Source organism: Dipodomys ordii, unplaced genomic scaffold (genome assembly GCF_000151885.1).
Source record: "Dipodomys ordii isolate 6190 unplaced genomic scaffold, Dord_2.0 Scaffold14, whole genome shotgun sequence".
Lineage (NCBI taxonomy): Eukaryota > Metazoa > Chordata > Mammalia > Rodentia > Heteromyidae > Dipodomys > Dipodomys ordii.
This window is the reverse complement of record NW_012267230.1, coordinates 5,312,490-5,331,631: the sequence shown is the minus strand read 5'-3', so window position 1 is coordinate 5,331,631 and position 19,142 is coordinate 5,312,490. Positions and strand designations below refer to the sequence as shown.

The following is a 19,142-nucleotide window of genomic DNA, read 5'->3' as shown; positions in this document are numbered from 1 at the left end:
GCAGCCAAAAAAAACCTCTGGCTCAGGGGGGTCACCCAGCAGGCAATGGCAGAACTAGGTCTCCAGCCCAGATGGTTTGAATCCCAGCCACAGGCTCTTGGCTATAGACACCGCAAGGAAGGGGGGCTGGGGAAGGATGCCTTTGGAGAACTGCCTTGCGTAGGTGTGTTCTCTTCTCAAAAATAACAGTTGGGTTCTGATGAGCCACGATGTTGCTAGAACCCAAAATTGCAGCGAGGGCAGAAGCTGCTCAGTTTTTACTCAGAACTAAGTCAGCAGAAAAAAAAAAAAAAAAACCCTTGAACATTTGTAAAACGTCTTAGTTTTTATCTACTTGATCACACATGAGCTATAACACTACCAACTATGAACACTTCCGGTTCTAACACAGAGGAGGAGCTTAGAGCTAATGGAGCAGCAGTGGTCCACATCTGTAGAAGCCAGTCTCCTAACACAGGACTCTCCAGTCTCAGAACCAATCTTTCACTGTATTTCTACAGATCTACTGGCCTATTTCACTTATGTCATTGAATCTAATAAGGTATCATGCCCAAGTCCTATCCACCCATGAGGGCCCAGAACCAATTCCATAGCTCCAGAGATTCAAACCAAAATCTAGCTCCTCTCACCTGTAATCACTTCCCTTTCTTCTTTGTTTCTCTCTTTGCTCCAGCCACAACAGCAGACACTTCTCTGTCTCCTTGGCCATGTTCACACTGATCCTTTCACCTGAGAAGCGCTCTCTCTCTCTCTGTCTCTCCAGTCATGGGGTTTGAAGTCAAGGCTTGGGCACTGTCCCTGAGCTTTTCTGCTCAAGGCTAGAGCCCTACCACTTTAAGTCACAGCTCTCCTTCCAGTTTTCTGGTGGTTAATTGGAGATAAGGGTCTCATGGACTTTCCTGGCCAGGCTGGCTTCGAACCATGATCCTCAGATCTCAGCCTCCTGAGTAGCTAAGATTACAGGCATGTTGTTGTTTTGGGTGTTGGTACTGGGCTTGAACTCAGGACCTCGAGCTCTTGCCGGGCATGTTTTGCTCAAGGTTAGTGCTCTATTGCTTGAGACACACCTTCACTTCCTGTTTTGTTGTTGTTGAAGAGAAGAATCTCATAGCTTGGTGTGCTCCGTTTGGCTTCTAACCATGATCCTCAGATCTCAGCTTCCTGAGTAGCTAGGATTACAGTGTGAGTCATTAGCACTTAGCTTAGTCTTCCTAGTTTAAGTTTCTCAATTACCCTCCATCCTTTAAAGCCAAGTTTAAATGAGTCTTCTCACATGATTACTTTCTTTCCACTCATCTAGCACCCTTTGGTCCTCCTGGTAACTGTACCCCTGTTTTCATTCTGGGAAATATGCCTACTCCCCTCCAATCTGTGCAGTTCAGTAGGGCCCACCAGGGATGGCCATATGATACAAATCTGCCAATCATCACACACCAGCCTCTAGCCTCTGTGATTGGCTCAAGCACCTTAATTAAGCAGGTCAATGACAGCCTTTTGTGGCACTGTTGCCAATGCTCTCAGGAAAGATACCAGCTTTCCTTTCTCTGATGGAGTTAGTAACTCAGTGGTCTGTGAGTCTGTAACCAGGTCCATCACATAGGGAAAGCCTACCTGAATGAAGTTAAAACACAGGAAAACAACAACAACAGAAAGAGCTAGATGCCTGGTCCCCTGTTCAGACTCTGTACCTAAATCCAGCCAAACACGAAGCTTGATCCAAAACGCCTACCTCAACCAGGTACTACTAGTAATCCCATCTACTCCAGGAGGCTGAGGAATCAAAGCCAACCCAAGCAGGATAGTCCTACGATCCTTATCTCCAATGAACCAGCAAAAAGCTGGAAATGGGCGTTTGGCTCAAATGGTAGAGCAGTTGAACAAACAAAAGCCAAATGAGAACTCGAGAGCTTGAGGCCCTAAATTCAAGCTCCTTGTTCTAGTGTACATGCATGTGCATGTACACATGAGCATGCGCACACGTGCACACACACACACACACATAAGCCTACCTTGGTGAATACTTCTATGAAGGGATCCTTCTAGTTAGGAGGTGGAGAGGAAAGTTAGATTGCAGGGATCCACCCCGGAGATGAACAGGGAGGAAGTGTGTGCTTCTGACAAGGCCTGGTGTCAGGAAGGGGGGAGGGGGGAGGGGGCGGGGAAGTAGAACTGTTACCTTCAAATCGGAGGCTGAGCAGCAGGGGATTGGCAGGTGTCTCTGACAGCAGCTCCACATAGAGGGACTGGGCGTCACTGATGAGACCACGTTCTGGGACATCATCCATATCAGAGTCATAGATCACAGGGGACAGAGGGCTGCCTCCTGAGCGCACCATCAGCCTGGGAGAGACAGTAGAATGGCCAGGAGTGTAATTACTCCGTAGGCCAGTTGCCTGTTACCTGTTCAAGTAGCTTATCTTTATGGCTTTATTATCAAGCATTACTCATATGCCGTGTGTGTTTCTAAGCCCTTAACTCTTTTACCTCATTTGATTTTTCACAAGGACTCTTGACATTGTCATTACCCATCATTCTCCACACGAGGAGAAGATTAAGTCACTTGCTCACATCCACACAGCAAGTGGTGACAGAGCTGGGCTACTAGGTTGTTATATAAAGAAGGATAAGGATAAAGCAGGTGCTGGTGGCTCATGCCTGTAATCCTAGCTACTCAGGAGGCTGAGATCTGAGAATCACAGTTCAAAGCCAGCCCAGGCAGGGAAGTTTGTGAGACTCTTATCTACAATTAACCACCGAAAAGCCACAAGTGGAGCTGTGGATCAAATGGTTAGAGTACCAGCCTAGACTGTCACACACACACACAAAGGATGAGGATGTGACAATAGCAAATGTTTTTACATGGCTTATCATGCTAAGTAAGCTCCATGCTAAGTACTTTATATATCTTTTTTTTTTCCTTTGTTGGTCGTGGGGCCTGAACTCTGGGCCTGGGCACTGTCTCTCAGCTCTTCAGCTCAAGACTAGTGCTCTACCACTCGAGCCACAGTGCCACTTCAGTTTTTTCTGCTTATGTGGTGCTGAGGAATGAACCAGGGCCTCATGCATGCAAGACAAGCGCTCTACCACTGAGCCACCTTCCCAGCCCCAGTATTTTATGTGTGTGTGTGTGTGTATGTGTGTGTCCTAGGGCTTGAACTCAGGGCCCTGGCACTGCTCCTGAGCTTTTGTCCTCAAGGCTAGCACTCTACCACTTGAGCCACAGCACCACTTCCAACTTTTTGGTAGTTAATTGGAGATAAACTTTCCTGCCTGGGTTGGCTTCAAACCATATATATATATATATATATATATATATATATATATATATATATATATATATATATATATATATAAATGTGGCTATTAATTATGCATCTAGAGAGGTACCATTGTCTCCATTGTATAGATAAGAGAGCTGAGACAGAGAGGCTAAGTGATCCCTTCAAGGTTGCACAGCTACATTTCCTAAGAAAGGGTCAGGAGTAAAGAAGGGTTCATCGCAAAACGATCTCACCATCCCACCGCAGCCTCTCTGTTTTCCCAATGACCTAAGGCTCAGACACTCACCGGTCATTGTCCTCATCCAGCGAGACCCTCTCGAAGTGCAGGTGTAGCCGGCGTCCTTCATCAGCTTCAATGACCCAGCGGCAGGTGAGGTTGGGCCCTGCAGCTCCCCCAGGCTCAGGAGACACAATGCGGCCCAGCGTAGCATTGTGGATGATGCCACCACAGGAGGCTGTGGGCAGAAGAAGAAGGGATTAGAGTCAGCCCAAGGAGAGTTGTCATTGTCCTTGAGCTTCAGTTCCTCTCAGGCCCTTCTGCAGAATAGATGAATCTGCGAAAATAAATATTCCCCTGAGTAGACTCGCTTAGAAGGGAACTTCTTTTTTTTTTTTTTTGTCGGTCGTGGGGCTTGAACTCTGCCTGGGCGCTGTCCCTCAGCTCTTCAAGCTCAAGGCGAGCGCTCTACCACTTGAGCTACAGCGCCACTTCCGGTTTTCTGGTGGTTTATTGGAGCTAGGAGTCTCACAGTCTTTCCTGCCCGGGCTGGCTTTGAACCGTGATCCTCAGATCTCAGCCTCCTGAGCAGCTAGGATTACAGGCGTGAGCCACCAGCGCCCGGCTTAGAAGGGAACTTCTGAGGTGTCCCATAACTGAACCTCTCAGATGGGAAATCTTCAGATGTACGTTTCCATAATGAAGATGTCACAGGATGGAGTAGCCACGGATGAAGACTCAAGATGGCGAACCATCAGACACAGACATTAGGAATGGTGACTCTCACATGGAAATCAGCAAGTAAGACATCCCCAGATGGAAACCACTGGAAGATGAAGACTGTCCAAGGCTGGAGACCCTCAGGGTGAAAAGCTCCAATGGGAACCTCGCTGCTGGTGGCCCTGTAATCATAGCTACTCAGGAGGCTGAGATCAGAAGATCACAGTTTGAAGCCAGTCCAGACAGGAAAGTCTGTGAGACTCTTATCTCCAGTTAACCACCAAAATGCCACAGGTGGAGCTATGGCTCAAGGGGCAAAATGTTAACCTTGAGCAAAAAAGCTAAGGGACAGTGGCAAGGCCAAGTTCAAGCCCCAGTACCAGCACATGCGAGCGCCACACACACACACACACACACACACACATACACACACACACATACACACACACACAGCTCTTTCAGAATGAAAACCTCTGAGACAAGGGATTCCCGAGGAATGTCAGGAAACTTACCCACACAGCTAGGAGGTTCACTGTTCCACGCTGGCCGGGTACCATTGAGGCAGATGAGAGTCTCCTCTCCTTGTAGCTGGTAGCCTGAGTCACAGTGGAATGTGGCAGTGCCACCCGGGTGCAGATCTGTCACGCTCACATCCCCATGGGTTGGCCGGGGAGGAAAGCCACAGCTCAAGAGATAGGCTGGATTGGACAGAGCAGGGAGAAGGACTTGTCCCATGTCATATTCTCATACCAGTCCCTATTATTGTCTATTTCTTTCCATCCCTGAGGTAAGAGAACCAAAAGGTGCTAAACTGGAGTGTACACTAAAGAATAAAATTTCCTGCCAGGCACAAGTGGCTCATGCCTGTAATCCTAGCTACTGGGGAGGCTGAGATTTGAGGATCACAGTTCAAAGCCAGTCCAAGCAGGAAATCCTGTGACTCTTGCCTACAATGAACCACTAGAAGACTAGAAGTGGAGCTATGGCTCAAAGTGGTCAAGCACTTGCCTCAAGCACAAAAGCTCAGGACCGTGCTCAGGACCTGAGTTCAAGCCCCACGACTGGAAAATAAAAAGAGTTCAATTAGGAGGGGTGGGGGGGAGGTTGGGAAGGGATGTGAAGGGTAAACAAAGGAGGAGGCCGCAATGCTTGATAAGAAATGTACGCATTATCCTGCCTATGTAATTGTAACCCCTCTGTACAGTGTGTTCTCAAAAAAAAAAAAAAAAGAGTTCAATTAGAAGCCAGTGCAGGCAAAGTTTGAGAGACCCTCTCAACCATAATCTCAACAGAAAATTCTGGGCTTGATGGTACATGCCTGTCAGCCCACTCTATCAGGAAGAATAAATAGGAAGATGCCTGTCCAAACTTGTCTGGTCAAAAAGCCAGACTCTATCTCAAAAATAACCAGAGCAAAAGGGTTAGAAGTATGATGTAAGTCTTAACAGCAACAATGACAACAAAAAAATGCAAGCTCCCACCTATGGTTAAGACTTTAATCCTGGCTACTCAGGATTAATGTTCCAAACCAACAAGCAGACAAATCCATGAGACTCTTAATTCTAACTAACCAGAAAAAAGCTAGAAGTGGAGGTGTGAATCAAGTGGCAGAGTGCCAGTCTCGAATAAAAAAGCCAAGCAAGAATGCAAGGCCTTGAATTCAAGCCCCAGTACTGGTGTACACACACACACACACACACACACACACACACACACACACACGAATAAAATCTTGAGCTCCTTATAATTTACTGTCATAAAGAGGTAATTTCCTCTAGTCTGTGACTTACCCACTTTGGTCTTTATTTTACAAATGATGTGTCTGAGGAAGTTATTCTAAACCCTTCTACTTGTTGGCTATGTGACCTCAGACAAATCAATTGACTAACCTGAACTCAGTGACATAATTGTCATCACTATGAGGCAGAGCCAATAATTGAGCAAGTGACTTCACACCAAGGGAGTCTCTTAGTCATCACTGGCAAAAGAAAAAGTCCTATCAGCAAGGATTGAACATTAAATAAAAATGTGCAAATCATCCAGCACATAGAAACTGTTCAGAAGATGTTAACCACCTACCCCTCGGCTTCAGTTACCCATGACTGGGTATCAGAGACTTGGGAGGTTGATTTCTGACTTGACAGTAACTTTGCAGGTGGCTGAGTCTTTTCCTTCCTCTGAGAGACAGAGCTGGCAATGGCCAGTCCCAGAATTGCTACGAGAAGCCAATGAACCAGTGGCTGGTAAAAAGGCTTTGTATAGGATGGGCTCTGGTGGCTTAACGCCTGTAATCCTAGCTGCTCAGAAGGCTGAGATCAAGGATCGTGGTTCAAAGCCAACCTGGGCAAGAAAGTCCATGAGACGCATCTCCAATTAACCACCAGAAAACCAGAAGTAGCCCTGTGCTCAAGCGGTAGAGCACTCGCCTTGAGCTGAAGAGCTGAACGGTAGTGCCCAGGCCCAGAGTTCAAGCCCCATGACCGAACCCCCCCCAAAAAAGGCTTTGTTGGTTGTGGGGCTTGAACTATAGCCCTGGGCGCTGTCCCTCAGCTCTTTCAGCTCAAGGCTAACACTCCACCACTTGAGCCACAGTGCCATTTCCACAAAGCCACTTGGCTTTGTACAGAGCCACGTTTGCTGGAGTTAGCTTAGGAGTGATGGAGCTTTAGGTCACTCAGAGGAACTAATGAGGCCATTCTGGACTAGAGACAGCAGTTAGAGTAGGTTGTAAAGGATTTAAACAAGGTCTTGGTCCCAACGGTGCCTGCACAGTATCTACAGGAACCGTAAAGCAGGGAAAATACAGGCAGGTAATAAAGGCCAACTTATGCAAGAGCCCTGCTTCCCAAATGTTCTACTTAGTCTAAAGAGTCCTATTTTTAATGCCCTGGAGAAGTGATTGCTTAAAGGAGCCCATAGAAAGCCTATTTGTGTGTGTGTGTGTGTGTGTGTGTGTGTACTAAGGCTTCAACTCAGCATCACTCACTCCTGCTTCACTGTTTCACCCTTTACCACTTGAGCAACACCTCTATTTCAGCTTTTTGCTGCTTAATTGGAGATAAGCGTCTCATGGACTTTACTGCCCAGGCTGGCTTTGAATCGGGATCCTCAGTTCTCAGCCTCCCGAGTAGGATTACAGGTGTGAGTCACTGGCACCCAGCAGAAAGCCATTTTTTTTTTTTGGTAATATCTTAAGTCCAGCCCTTCACCTCCAGGCCTGCAAGGCATATGGGACCCCAATAACCAGGTCTGTGCCACCAAGTGCGTGCCCTCAGTCTCTCTAACACATAGGTGCTTCTACCTTGCACAATATACCCCTGGGGCAGGGCTTCAGCTGAGGCCTCAGGAGAGGCTGGAAAGGAGAGGCGGAAGGATGCAGGCTTTGTCCTGGATAAGATGCTCATGGTGTCAGGGGTCAGCCAAGCTCACAAAAGGGGCAGGGTGCATGAAGCCAAGCAAAACCAGGAAGTGATGTGAGAAACACTGGCCCAACCTACACTTCCTGTCTGTTTCCAAAACAACTAGGGAGGGACCTTGGAGAAGAGAGCAGTGTCTGCCTTGGGGACATTGCTGAGCTCTTTGCCTAGTGCACACATGTGCTGTAACATATACATGCACCATGGGAAGGTTCCAGAACATACAGGTTAGCACTGTGGGTGGCTGCTTCTGAATGCAATCATAAATGATACATTCCCCTCTCATTTGATCCTCCAAAGTCGGAAGGATCTTTCAAAATCAAAAATCTGGGATTGTCATCTCCCTGCTCAAAGCATTTCAAATATCTCCATTTTGCCTGCATATTAGAGTAGCTTGAACTCTTTGCTGGAAGAGATAGGAGATTTTACAATCTGAATCCCACTGTCGTTTCCCCCCGGACCTCAGAGGCTTGGCCTCTGAGCTTACCTCCCCACCCCCCCCTCCACCATCTGTATTTTGACTGTAATAGTAATGACTGACACTTTTGAGCTCTCAATAAGTAATAGACAGTTTTGAACCATCAACTCATTTGCTCTTCCTGATAATGCCATGTAGTATGTATTATAATCCTTCTTTTTTGTGCCAGAACTGGGGCTGGAGTTGAGAACCTGGGCACTGTCCTTTAGTTGTTTTCCTTCAAGGCTGGCACTTTGCCACTTGAGCCAGTTTCACTTCTGGCCTTTCGATGGATAATTAGAGATACGAGTCTCACAAATGTGTCTGTCCTGACTGCCTTCCAACCTCAACCCTCAGACCTCAGGCTCTTGAGTAGCTAGGATTATAGGCAGGAGCCACTGGTGCCTGGTAAGACCTTCGGTTTCAAATGGGATCATGTTTCAAAATGGGACCCTGAGGTATAGAAAGGTTTAGCAAGACGGGTGCCGGTGGCTCAGACCTAAAATCCTAGCTACTCAGGAAGCTGAGATCTGAGTATCACGGTTCAAAGCCAGCCCAGGCAGGAAAGTCATGAGACTCTTATCGCCAATAAACCACTAGGAAACTAGAAGTGGAGCTGTAGCTCAAGTGGTAGAGCACTAGCCTTGAGCTGAAGAGCGCAGGGACAGCGCTCAGGCCCAGAGTTCAAGACCTATGACCGACAAAAAAAAAAAAAGGTTTAGCAAATCAGATTAGGATAGTTGCATGTTGAATGACTTAATCTACTCTAAGGTCACATTTTCTTTCCTCTCTGGGTCTTGGTATATGTTTTTTTCCATCCAGCTAGACAGCTGCCTTCCCCTTTTGCTTCCTCCTACGTTTTCCCCAGCCTAACTCGTCCTTTAGGTCTCAGTTTACTCATCACCTCCCAAGAAGGTGTCTCCATATTCCTCAGAAGAAATTTAGGTCCCTTTTGATCATTGTTACCCCTGCCTAAGTTCCTTCCATCATTGGCCTTATCTCACTGAATTATAACCATCTCAATTACTTGTCGGTGTAAGGTCCACAAGGGAAGGCCGAGCAGGCACCTCCCTGTCCTTAAGTCTCCGCCCAGTACCTGTGTTACCCAGGTAACTGGCACACCTGGAGGTAGTTATCTGCCCCCTCTCTGAGGTCACATCCTGGACGCCCCCCCTTCCCCCCCCCGCCCCATCACACCTCCCATCAGACCATGGGAGGGTCCCAGGCTCTGAAGTCACATCTGCATCTGATGTGGCCATACCTTCTCCCCACCTGGTCACACCTTCTCCCTGACCCTTCCCTAGAGAAGCCGAGACTAAGTGACCTCCTACCCCTTCAGCCACGTACCATGTATGCACAGCAGGGCAGCAGTTCAGAAATACACTGCTCTTCCCTGCCTGAATACCACGCAGTCTTCTCTTCATCGGTTACCTAATTAAACCTAACAGTTTGTACAACCTAGATTCTGAGATCCTTCAAGTAGGATTTATACCAGGCACATGCATTCTTTTTTTCTTTTTGCCAGTCGTGGGGCCTGAATCCTGGACCTGGGCGCTGTCCCTCAGCTCTTCAGCTCAAGGCTAGTGCTCTACCACTTGAGCCACAGCGCCACTTCTGGCTTTATCTGTTATATGGTAATGAGGAATTGAACCCAGGGCCTCATGCATGCAAGGTAAGCACTCTACCACTGAGCCACCTTCCCAGTCCCACATGCATCCTCATCCCAAAAGCTAATTTAGGCCCTGCTATGAAGTAGCACTCAGTGGACATTGGTTGGTATGTAGACATAGTGCGTACAGCCTCTTCAGAGGATCTTGTCTCCAGGCTCCCAGTCCAGAGGAAGTCCCCCTCAGTACCCTATGTTTAGAAGACCCTTAAAAATGTGCCCTGTGCCCAATGTGGCCCCTGCCCTTCCACCAACACTTCAGACTCCTCACCCTGATAGTGGATCTTGAAGCCACCTCCCCTAGGAACCCGTGGGCTCTGGAAGTGCAGAAGCAGCCGGTTGGTTGGGCTTCGAAGGACCTGTCCTTCTCCGAGCATGGAAGAGTTGGCCAGGAGACGGGGGGCCAAGCCTGGGGACCCTCCACCAGCCAGCACCAGGAGTTCCTCCTCCTGAGACAGGTTCAGTGTCTGCACCTAGAGAAAGCAGATGTAGACCAAGGCCCATGAGTAGTATGACAGCTCCTAACCCAGCCTTATCTGCCATTCTTTTTTTGTTTTTGTTTTTGTTTTTCTGTTATAGCAGCCCCCAAACCACAAGGATATCACCCCATGAGGTAGAACTCTAAGGGAGTTCTTGAGAACCTCAGAATTGGAAAACAGGCCCATAGGAGTTACAAAACAGGTCCTCTGGTCCTCAAAGGAAAGGGCTTGGAAATTTGTCACATGTTTTAGATTCAGTTACCTGGATTTCAATGCCATAGCCAGGATAGACATGGATGCTGTAAGTACAGTCCAAGAGCCCCAAGGTGCGGCTGCCGGTGCTTCCCAAATCTGGAGATTCCACGTACCCTTCACCCTCGGAGATGTTGTTATTACACAGAACTAAAGAGATATAAGTGGCTGGGATTGTGTGCTTGTCCTCATCCAAGCAACTTCAGAGGTCTTTAACTGAATTCTCCCAGTAACACCCCTCCCATTGCCACCAATCTTTTTTTTTTTTTTTTTTATCAGTCGTGAGGCTAGAACTCTGGGCCTGGGTCCTGTCCCTGTGCTCTTCAGCTCAAGGTGAGTGCTCTACCACTTGAGCCACAGTGCCACTTCTGGTTTTTTAGTGGTTTATTGGAGATAAGAGTCTTATGGATGCTGGGAAGGTGGCTCAGTGGTAGAGTGCTTGCCTCCCATGCATGAGGCCCTGGGTTCGATTCCTCAGCACCACGTAAGCAGAAAAAGCTGGAAGTGGCGCTGTGGCTCATAGTAGAGCACTAGCTTTGAGCTGAAGAGCTGAGGGACAGCGCCCAGGCCCAGAGTTCAGACCTCATGACCAGCCGAGGCTGGTTTTGAACCATGATCCTCAGATCTCAGACTCCCGCTAGGATTTACAAGCGTGAGCCACTGGCACCCAGCTTAAGTATTACTACTATTGTGTTACTAATTTTTTTTTTTTGTCTGTCCCAGGGCTTGAACTGAGGGCAGGGTGCTGTCCCTGAGCTTTTTTGCTCAAGACTAGCACTCTACTATGTTGAGCCACAGTTCCACTTCTGGCTTTTTGGTGGTTAATTGGAGATAAGAGTCTCATGGATTTTCCTGCCTGGGCTGGCTTCTAATCATGATCCTCAGAGCTCAGCCTCCTGAGTAGCTGGGATTACAGGCCTGAGTCACCAGCATCCCGCAGGTGTTAGGGCTCCTTCTAGATGTTCTAGACAGCCTCTTCCCCCCAGCACCCTCTTCTTTCCATCACCTCACCTGGACTGGTGACTGTGGTGGTGACGGTTGTCGTGGTGATGATGGTGGTAGTGGTCTCCTCTTCTCCACCTTCAGGAGCCAGGGGTGGGACTGGGGAAGCAGGGCCAGGCAGGGGTGGAGCTGTAGTTCCCGGGGGTGGAGTCAGCAGCTCAGGGGCAGTGGGACCTGCTCCCCTGACCCCCTTAGGAGTTACAGCTGTTGTCAGAGGCCCTGTGGCTGGCTCAGTGGCTCGTGGCAAGGAGGGTGCTGTAAGAGTCTGGCCGGCTGGAGGAGTGGCTAGTGTGGGGTCTGGATCAGATCCTGGGACAGTACAAGGGAAGTCAGGGCACCGGAGCAGCAAATTGGTCAATAGGGGTGGGAAGCAAGGCAGAGAGAAATAGAGGGTTTCCCCACTGAATCCCCAGAGACCTCCCCACAAGGTGCAAGTCCCCACCTCTCCTTTCCCCACTTCCTTCCAAGCTTTTGCATCCAGATCATCCCCTCCACACACAGTCCCCTTCCACTTCTTCCTATCCCTTACACAGATCTAGTTCCCCCCTCCCTCTGCCACGATCCCTTTTTCTCTCTTCTGTCTTGCTTTCTCTGAATCCATTTCTCTTAATGTTCTCTGATTTCCATTCGGTCTGTCTTCCCCATTTTTGTCTCTAGTTCTCTGCATTCCCATCCATCTTTCTGGGTGCCTTTTCTATGTCTTTTAATCTATTCTGACTCTATTTCTCTCATGGTTTGTTCTCAGATTTGAGTCTGTCTCCATTTGCCACTCTCTGAATTTCACTGGCCTTCCTGGTAGGGGGTTGTCTTACCCTCTTTGCAGTCTCTTTCCTCTCCTCCAGCCTGTCTTCCCATTTCTCTGAGCCAGTGTCTCTCCCTCTCCCTCTAAGCCACTTCTGACACTTTGGGAGCCTCACCTGGCAAGTAGGCCATCTCTGGGCCTTTCCTCAGCAGGGCCCCGTGAAGCAGCTCAGCCAGGGCCTCAGAGGCCTCTGTGGGAGTCTCACTTCCAGGTTCTGGCAGTGCCTCCTCATCCTTCAGGGGTAGACCTAGAGGGTGAACTCCGGTGAGCCTCTCCGCTCCCCTGACATCCATTCCTTCTCTATAGACAGCTTTTCCAGAGTGTTTCTCCCCTTCTCAGCTGGGCCTGAGGGTCCCAGGCTGGGCTGAGAGCCAAGATCGGAGGGGAGGCTCTAGAGGCCCCTCATCCTCTCACACACCCAAGCCTGGGCTCTGTGGGCTTCCAGCAAGCACTTTAATTCTTACAAACCTTGGACAGCACCAGCAGGGTGGAGCAGGAGATCTGCCACTGACTTCCTTTTCATCTCCCCAACCCCGGGGCACTGCAGAGGGTCCAGCAATGTCTTCCAGTAGTCCTTGCTTCCGCAGTGCCCATCTTTCTCTCTGGGTTTCTATCTCTGCAGTGTAGTGCGCTCTCTCTCTCTCTCTCTCTCTCTCTCTCATTCTCTGCAGTCTGCTCCCTTCGCTAGAGTCTGGCTAGGGGTCAGAGTGGAGTGGGGGACTGAATATCTGGTCTCTAGCCCCGCCTCTGTTCATCTGTCTTTGTCCATATGTCCAAGAACATTTGTGTGTGTAGTGCCTGGCGTCTCTCCCGGCACCTCCATCTCCCACCCAGGTACCCTGCGTGCTTCTGCCGCCTCCGCAGACACCCTCCCCCCAACTCCCCCAGCCCTCCTTCCCAGATTTCATCCCTAACACGCAGCTAAAAGTTATCCTCTTTCATTACTGTAGCTTCTCAAATTGGGAGTTGAGGGGTTTTAGGCACAAGCCCCAAAGCTCTGCTTTGCCCCCTTACCAGTCAACTGTACCCTCCCCTCCCCCATAAGCTCAGAAGACCCAGGATGCTCAGAGAAAGACCCGTAGGGGCCTGCCCACCCCCCCCTCCAATGTCCTTACCCTGAATCCAGGGACAGCTCAGCAGAATTAGGAACAGCAGCTGGGAAGGCGGTGGGTGCTGGGTCTTGGGAGTCCCCATGGCGACTCACCCCAATTTCTCTCCTCTGTGCCTCTCCTGAATAATATAGCTGTCACTTTTTCCTCCTCCGTGTCCTTTTATCTTTCCCTTTAATTTTGTTTTCCTGCTAGAGGTCAGCAGAGGAAGGCAATGTTTCTGCCCCCTCGGGATGGAGGCGCAGAATTGGGCTAGGGATTGCCCGGAGTCCACCCCCTTTGCTCAATCTCGGTCTTCCGCTCCGGGATCTGTGGTAGAGGGGGGCGCGGCTCCGGCTGCAGGGGGTGGGGCCGAGAGGGCCGAAGGTTACCCTCGGGTTCGAGTGCCTGGATCCATCAGGCTGGCTGGCTACTAAGCCAGGGGAGCTGGGAGAGGGAAGATCGCTTCCGGGGGGCCTAGGGTGGGGTCTCAGGATCGGGAAGGTCCCTGCTGAGCTCTAGCCCGGCTCGTCGCGGAGGGGAAGGGGTTGCGGAACCCGGGGAGCCTAAGCTCGGGCACTGGGGCTGCGGGAGGGAGAAGCTGAGAAAGGTGTCGAGCCCACGTCAGATCCTGGGGACGGGCGAAAGGAGGGGCCTGGGATGTATTTGCGGAGGAGGGAGGAGGAGGAAGTGCAGATGGAGGAAGGAGGGATCGGGAGCCAGGACCGTAATCCTCACTCCCGCGGCCCCTAGGGGAGCCAAAGGAAATTCTGGTCCCAGCCGTCATTAGGCTCCCCTCCCCCACGCCATTCCAGCACATCTGGAATCTGAATCTCCTCTTCCCCGGGCTCCAAGGGGCGGCTCAGCTTTGGCTCGAGCCCTGCTTGGTCCCCAATATGTCCTCTGTCCGTATCCGGACCCCCCGCGGGACTTCCCTTTGCCTTTTTCCCCGAAGCTCAGGTGGAACTGACTGTCCCATTTCCCCCCCCCGCCCCCCACCCAGGAGAATGGCGACTTTGCAGGTTTGTGAAAAGTCTAAGAGGGTGACAGGCTAGGGTCTGGGGAGGAGAGACCGACCTCCCTCTTCACATACAATATGACCCCAGCCAGCCGCTGGGCAGCCTCGGCCCGGGCTGTGGTTGGGTCGCCCTCACTGCGCGTGGGGAGCGCCCTTTTCAGCACCAGGGCGCGCGGACAGCTCCTCTCCGCCCCGCCTGCGCGTCCAGCCATTGGCTGGAGCCGCTTTCACTAGCGATCGACCACTCGCCGGGGGCAGGCTGTTGTGGAGACCAAAGAGGGGGATGTGGGGGGGTGGGGGGAGATCACAGACCGATTTCTCCAGGGACCCGCGGCGCGACCGACCCGCCGCGGCATCCCCCTCCCGCAGTCCCAGAGCGTCGGCCTGGGCCCTCAGTCTGAGCCCTCGCCCCGCCCCTTGAGTGAACCCCGCCCACCCCACCACGCCCGCGGCGAGGCCACGCCCCTTCTTTTCGCATTGCAGGGTGCTTGGAGCTTGGCACCGTGCCCCCTGTACCCCACGTGGCGCCCGGTCAGGCTTGGGGTGGGGGGAGGGAGCGGGTAGTGAGGCAAATCTGGAGAGGAGTTCCCCCCTCCCCCAGGGCTGAGTTGCGGCTGCCACCGGGAGGGGTTGGAGGTAGCTAAGAAGAGAGGGCTGCGGGAAGGAGTGACGTCAGGGTGAGTGGGAGCCAGGGAAGGAGCGTGTGGGAGACAGGGAGCGAGAGCGAGGCAGGACCTCGGGTCAGGTCAAGTGAGAAGCAAGGGCAAGAAAGGGGGAGGAAGGAGGAAAGACAGAGACGCCGCCACAGAGGAAGACAAGCTGCGGGGTCTTGGGGCTGCGGGTCCAGGTGGGGGTAGGAACGGTTAAGGGGAGAGCTATAAGAAAGAAGGGGGAGAGCGAGCCAAAGGAGGGGTGGAGGGAGTGGAGGGAGGAGAGAAGAGGAGAGTGGGAGAGCGGTGGAGATAGAGGAGAGGCAGAGGGAAAGAGAGGAGACTGCGGGAAGGAGAAAGGAGAAAGGGAAGCCATAGAGGGAAGAGAGGAGAGAGATCTAGAGAGGGGAGGAAGAAGAGGAAGAGGCAGGAGAGAAGAGAGTGAGCTAGAGGAAAGAAAGGGAAAGGAACGGTTGGAGATACCTGACCGAAGGAGGAGAGAGATCTTGGAGAGAAGCTGGGGATGTGGAAGGGAAATGGCCCAGGGGGAGACCAGGAAGCAGCCATACAGGGGACAGGTGGAGAGCTAGGGGGACAGGGAACCTGGGGACTGGAAGATGCCCCAGGACTCTTGGCCAGGGCCTCTTTGCCCATCATGCTCTCCTGGCCGCTACCCCTGGCCTCTTCAGCCCTCACTTTGCTCCTTGGAGCCCTCACATCCCTGTTCCTTTGGTACTGCTATCGCCTGGGCTCTGAAGACATGCAGACCCTAGGGGCTGGGAGCCAGGCTAGGGGGGTTAATGGTGGGTCTGGGGGATGCCCTGAAGCTGGCAGGCCTGGCCTGAGGAGCTCTGGAGACCCTGCAGAAGGTCCTGGGACAGAAGGCCTAGTGAGCCGTCGACTTCGGGCCTATGCTAGGCGCTATTCCTGGGCTGGGATGGGTAGGGTGAGGCGTGCAGCTCAGGGTAGCCCAAGCCTTGGAGGAGGGTCAGGGGTCTTGGGCATTCAGCGTCCAGGCTTGCTTTTTCTACCAGACCTGCCTTCAGCCCCCTTTGTGCCTCGAGATGCCCAGCGGCATGATGTGGAGCTTCTAGAGAGCAACTTCCCTGCCATTTTGCGGGATTTTGGGGCTATAAGCTGGGACTTCTCAGGGACTACTCCTCTGCCTCGGGGCTGGTCCCCACCCCGGGCCCCTGGGTGCTACCAGCTCCTGCTGTACCAAGCAGGCCGGTGCCAACCTAGCAACTGCCGCCGGTGCCCCGGAGCCTATCGGGCACTGAGGGGGCTTCGGAGCTTCATGAGCGCCAACACCTTCGGCAATGCTGGCTTTTCTGTCCTTCTACCTGGGGCCCGGCTGGAGGGCTGCTGTGGGCCTACAAATGCTCGGGTCAGATGCCATCTGGGTAAGTAGATCCTGCCCAGACCACCTGTCTCTCTTCTCAGAAATCTCCCATGATTCCCTGTTGCCCACAGCATTTTCTCCTCACAGCCAATCTCCCCCACCTTTGGTTTTACTTTTATTCCTGATGGTCCTGAGGTTTTTGCACAGCACCCTACCACCACTTGACCACTTGAGCCACAGTGCCACCTTTGGCTTTTTCTCTTCTTTAATTGGAGATGAGACTTTCCTGCCTGAGCTGACTTTGAACTGTGATCCTCAGATGTCAGCCTCCTGAGTAGCTAGGATTACAGGCATGAGCCACCAGTGCCTGGCTTTACTTATTCTATTTTTGTGCCAGCTACTGGGGCTTGAGTTCAGGGCCTCATGTACTCACTTGACTTTTTCACTCCAAGCTGGTGCTCTACTACTTGAGCCACACCTCTACTTCCAGCTTTTTTTGCTGATTAATAGGAGATAAGAGTCTCATCCAGCCGGGCGCTGGTGGCTCACGCCTGTAATCCTAGCTACTCAGGAGGCTGAGATCTGAGGATCGCGGTTCAAAGCCAGCCAGGGCAGGAGAGACCGTGAGACTCCTATCTCCAATAAACCACCAGAAAACTGGAAGTGGCGCTGTAGCTCAAGTGGTAGAGCGCCCGCCTTGAGCTGAAAAGCTGAGGGACAACGCCCAAGCCCAGAGTTCAAGCCCCACGACCGTCCAAAAAAATAAGAGTCTCATCCACCTTTCTGTCAGGGCTAACTTTGAATCTTGATCCTCAGATCTCAATCTCCTGGGTAGCTAGGATTACAAGTGCAAGCCATCCAGTGACTAGCTGGTTATACTTAATTAAAAGGAATCTTTACAGAACTGTATGTGGTCATCTGCATTGCACTAAGAAGAAAGTACTTATCAAATCAAATTGAAACTTAAGCCTTGAGCTGAATGTCTGCACTAGCATTCAGGAGATTGAGATTGAGGGATTGTGAGATCAAGGCCAGGTTGGGCTATAATGCAAAACCCTGTCCCCCCCCCCCAAAAAAAAGGCACACCTGAAATATTCTAGTTCTCTAGATGCTCCATGCCCAAAGCCTACATTTCTTTTGCTGATGGTAATGCCAGCAGATGTTCAAGTTCCAGTAGCTCCCCTCCCACTTTTTTTTTTTTGTCAGTCATGGGGCTTGAACTCTGGGCCTGGGCGCTGTCCCTCAGCTCTTCAGCTCAAGGCTAGCGCTCTACTACTTGAGCCACAGCGCCATTTCCAGTTTTTGGATGGTTTATTGGAGTTGCTAGTCAACCTACACAGAGAGCCCAGTAGGCTCTGGAGCTGAATTGTCAGGAGGCTAAGAAAGAGATGGTATTTTCTCTTTTGTTTTTTCGAAAACTATAGATGATGCTTCCCATACTTGCCCTATCTCCTAGAATTGTGTGTGCTTGTGTGTGTGTTGGGTGTTGGGGCTTGAACTTACAGCCTGGGCACTGTCCCTTAGTTTTTTTACTCAAGCCTAGTCCTATACCACCTAAGCCCCAGCTTCTGGATTTTTGGTAGTTAATTGGTGATGAAGTTCACAGATTTTCCTGCCCAGGCTGGCTTCTGTGATCCTCAGATTTCAGCTTCCTGAGTAGTTAGGATTACAGGTGTGAGCCACTGGTTGCCCCATTATCCTAGCTCTTTCCATCCAGTACTATATATAGATTACACACATCACCTTTCAGACAGCAAGGGAGGACCACCACAAGACCTTGTCTAAAGAAAGTAGACACCTTAGAGGCAGGAGTATTGGATGCCACATCTCTTCACACAGGCCTGAAGATTCCTCCTGGCTGTGAGCTGGTTGTCGGGGGCGAGCCCCAGTGCTGGGCCGAAGGACATTGCCTCCTGGTGGATGATTCCTTCCTGCACACAGTGGCTCACAATGGTAAGGAGCTCCCATTCTTCTGGGGGTAGGGGTGAGGGACCAAAGAGGGTCCAAGTTTAGAGGGTACAAGATCAAGCTGGCTGACTCCTTGTCCCAGTAGCATGGTTTTCTAGGTACCTCCTCTTGAGCAAATCATATGCAACTCCTCAGATGACCTGTGGGACAACTGCCTTCTTTAATAAGTGACTGTAAGGCTCAGTGAATGCCAGGTAGCACATAAAATGGATACCAGGATAGAACTCTGGCCTGGATCACCTGGGGCCCTGTCCTACCACTTGCATTTAGCAGCTGTGAGACCTTGGCTAAGTTATTTGTCCCATTTTATAAGGGGATAACTATGGCACTACCTGTTTGTTTTGATGCCTCAGATCCATACATCTATTCAGATAATGTTGGGTATGGTGGTACACAACTTTAAGTCCAGCACTTGCGAGGCTGAGCAAGGGGGACTCAGTTCAAGGCCAGCCTGGGCTATATAAAAACCAACAAAGGGTTAGAAAAGGGCCTGGCCTGTTTACTGTTTGCTTTTATGCATATGTGGTGAATGTACTTTGACAGAGAAACTGATGTCAGCTATTCTATCTTTATCCCATGTGTCCTAGGCTCCCCTGAAGATGGGCCTCGAGTGGTCTTCATTGTAGACCTTTGGCACCCTAACGTGGCTGGGGCTGAGCGTCAGGCCCTTGACTTTGTTTTTGCACCAGACCCTTGAAGGAAGGTGTGCCCTTCAGATACCTGGGATGAAGAGATGCTGCATGTGGGATTCAGGGACAGCATGAGTGGCAGCCAGGATTCCTCT

General features: G+C 51.0%; 2 protein-coding genes across 9 annotated transcripts in view; one reads left to right on the top strand and one right to left on the bottom strand.

Annotated features, from left to right (window-relative positions):
• Sez6l2 (seizure related 6 homolog (mouse)-like 2) overlaps positions 1 to 16,489 on the bottom strand; it is a 26,585-nt gene extending 10,096 nt beyond the window's left edge. For 2 of the 7 annotated variants that reach the window (XM_013011358.1, XM_013011357.1), the window contains exons 1-8: positions 13,408 to 13,717; positions 12,408 to 12,539; positions 11,500 to 11,589; positions 10,499 to 10,638; positions 10,029 to 10,230; positions 4,731 to 4,916; positions 3,568 to 3,736; positions 2,177 to 2,340 (exon numbers count right to left, since the gene is read on the bottom strand). In XM_013011358.1, coding sequence (XP_012866812.1) covers positions 2,177 to 2,340; positions 3,568 to 3,736; positions 4,731 to 4,916; positions 10,029 to 10,230; positions 10,499 to 10,638; positions 11,500 to 11,589; positions 12,408 to 12,539; positions 13,408 to 13,486 — 1,162 coding nt within the window. In that variant the 5' untranslated portion in view covers positions 13,487 to 13,717. Of the gene's footprint in view, positions 1 to 2,176; positions 2,341 to 3,567; positions 3,737 to 4,730; positions 4,917 to 10,028; positions 10,231 to 10,498; positions 10,639 to 11,499; positions 11,800 to 12,407; positions 12,540 to 13,407; positions 13,718 to 16,475 lie in introns of those variants that run through there. The other 5 variants (XM_013011354.1, XM_013011353.1, XM_013011356.1 and 2 more) reach the window with 5 other exon arrangements.
• On the top strand, positions 15,054 to 19,142 carry Asphd1 (aspartate beta-hydroxylase domain containing 1). 2 transcript variants are annotated; one of them, XM_013011362.1, is made up of 4 exons: positions 15,054 to 15,075; positions 16,275 to 16,451; positions 18,230 to 18,343; positions 18,946 to 19,142. In XM_013011362.1, the coding sequence occupies exons 2-4, from the start codon at positions 16,346 to 16,348 to the stop codon at positions 19,053 to 19,055; spliced, it is 330 nt and encodes a 109-aa protein (XP_012866816.1). In that variant the 5' UTR covers positions 15,054 to 15,075; positions 16,275 to 16,345; the 3' UTR covers positions 19,056 to 19,142. The 2 variants fall into 2 exon arrangements, with proteins under 2 accessions (XP_012866816.1, XP_012866815.1); XM_013011361.1 differs by lacking the exon at positions 15,054 to 15,075 and having other exon boundaries at positions 15,542 to 16,451; positions 18,946 to 19,055.

What these genes read in the sequence shown, in the direction of transcription:
- Asphd1 (XM_013011361.1), top strand. Translation starts at nt 15,572, where the DNA reads ATGTGGAAGGGAAATGGCCCAGGGGGAGACCAGGAAGCAGCCATACAG. An exon ending in TCGGGTCAGATGCCATCTGG is followed by an intron (nt 16,452 to 18,229) that starts GTAAGTAGATCC and finishes CTCTTCACACAG; the next exon opens with GCCTGAAGATTCCTCCTGGC. An exon ending in GCACACAGTGGCTCACAATG is followed by an intron (nt 18,344 to 18,945) that starts GTAAGGAGCTCC and finishes CATGTGTCCTAG; the next exon opens with GCTCCCCTGAAGATGGGCCT.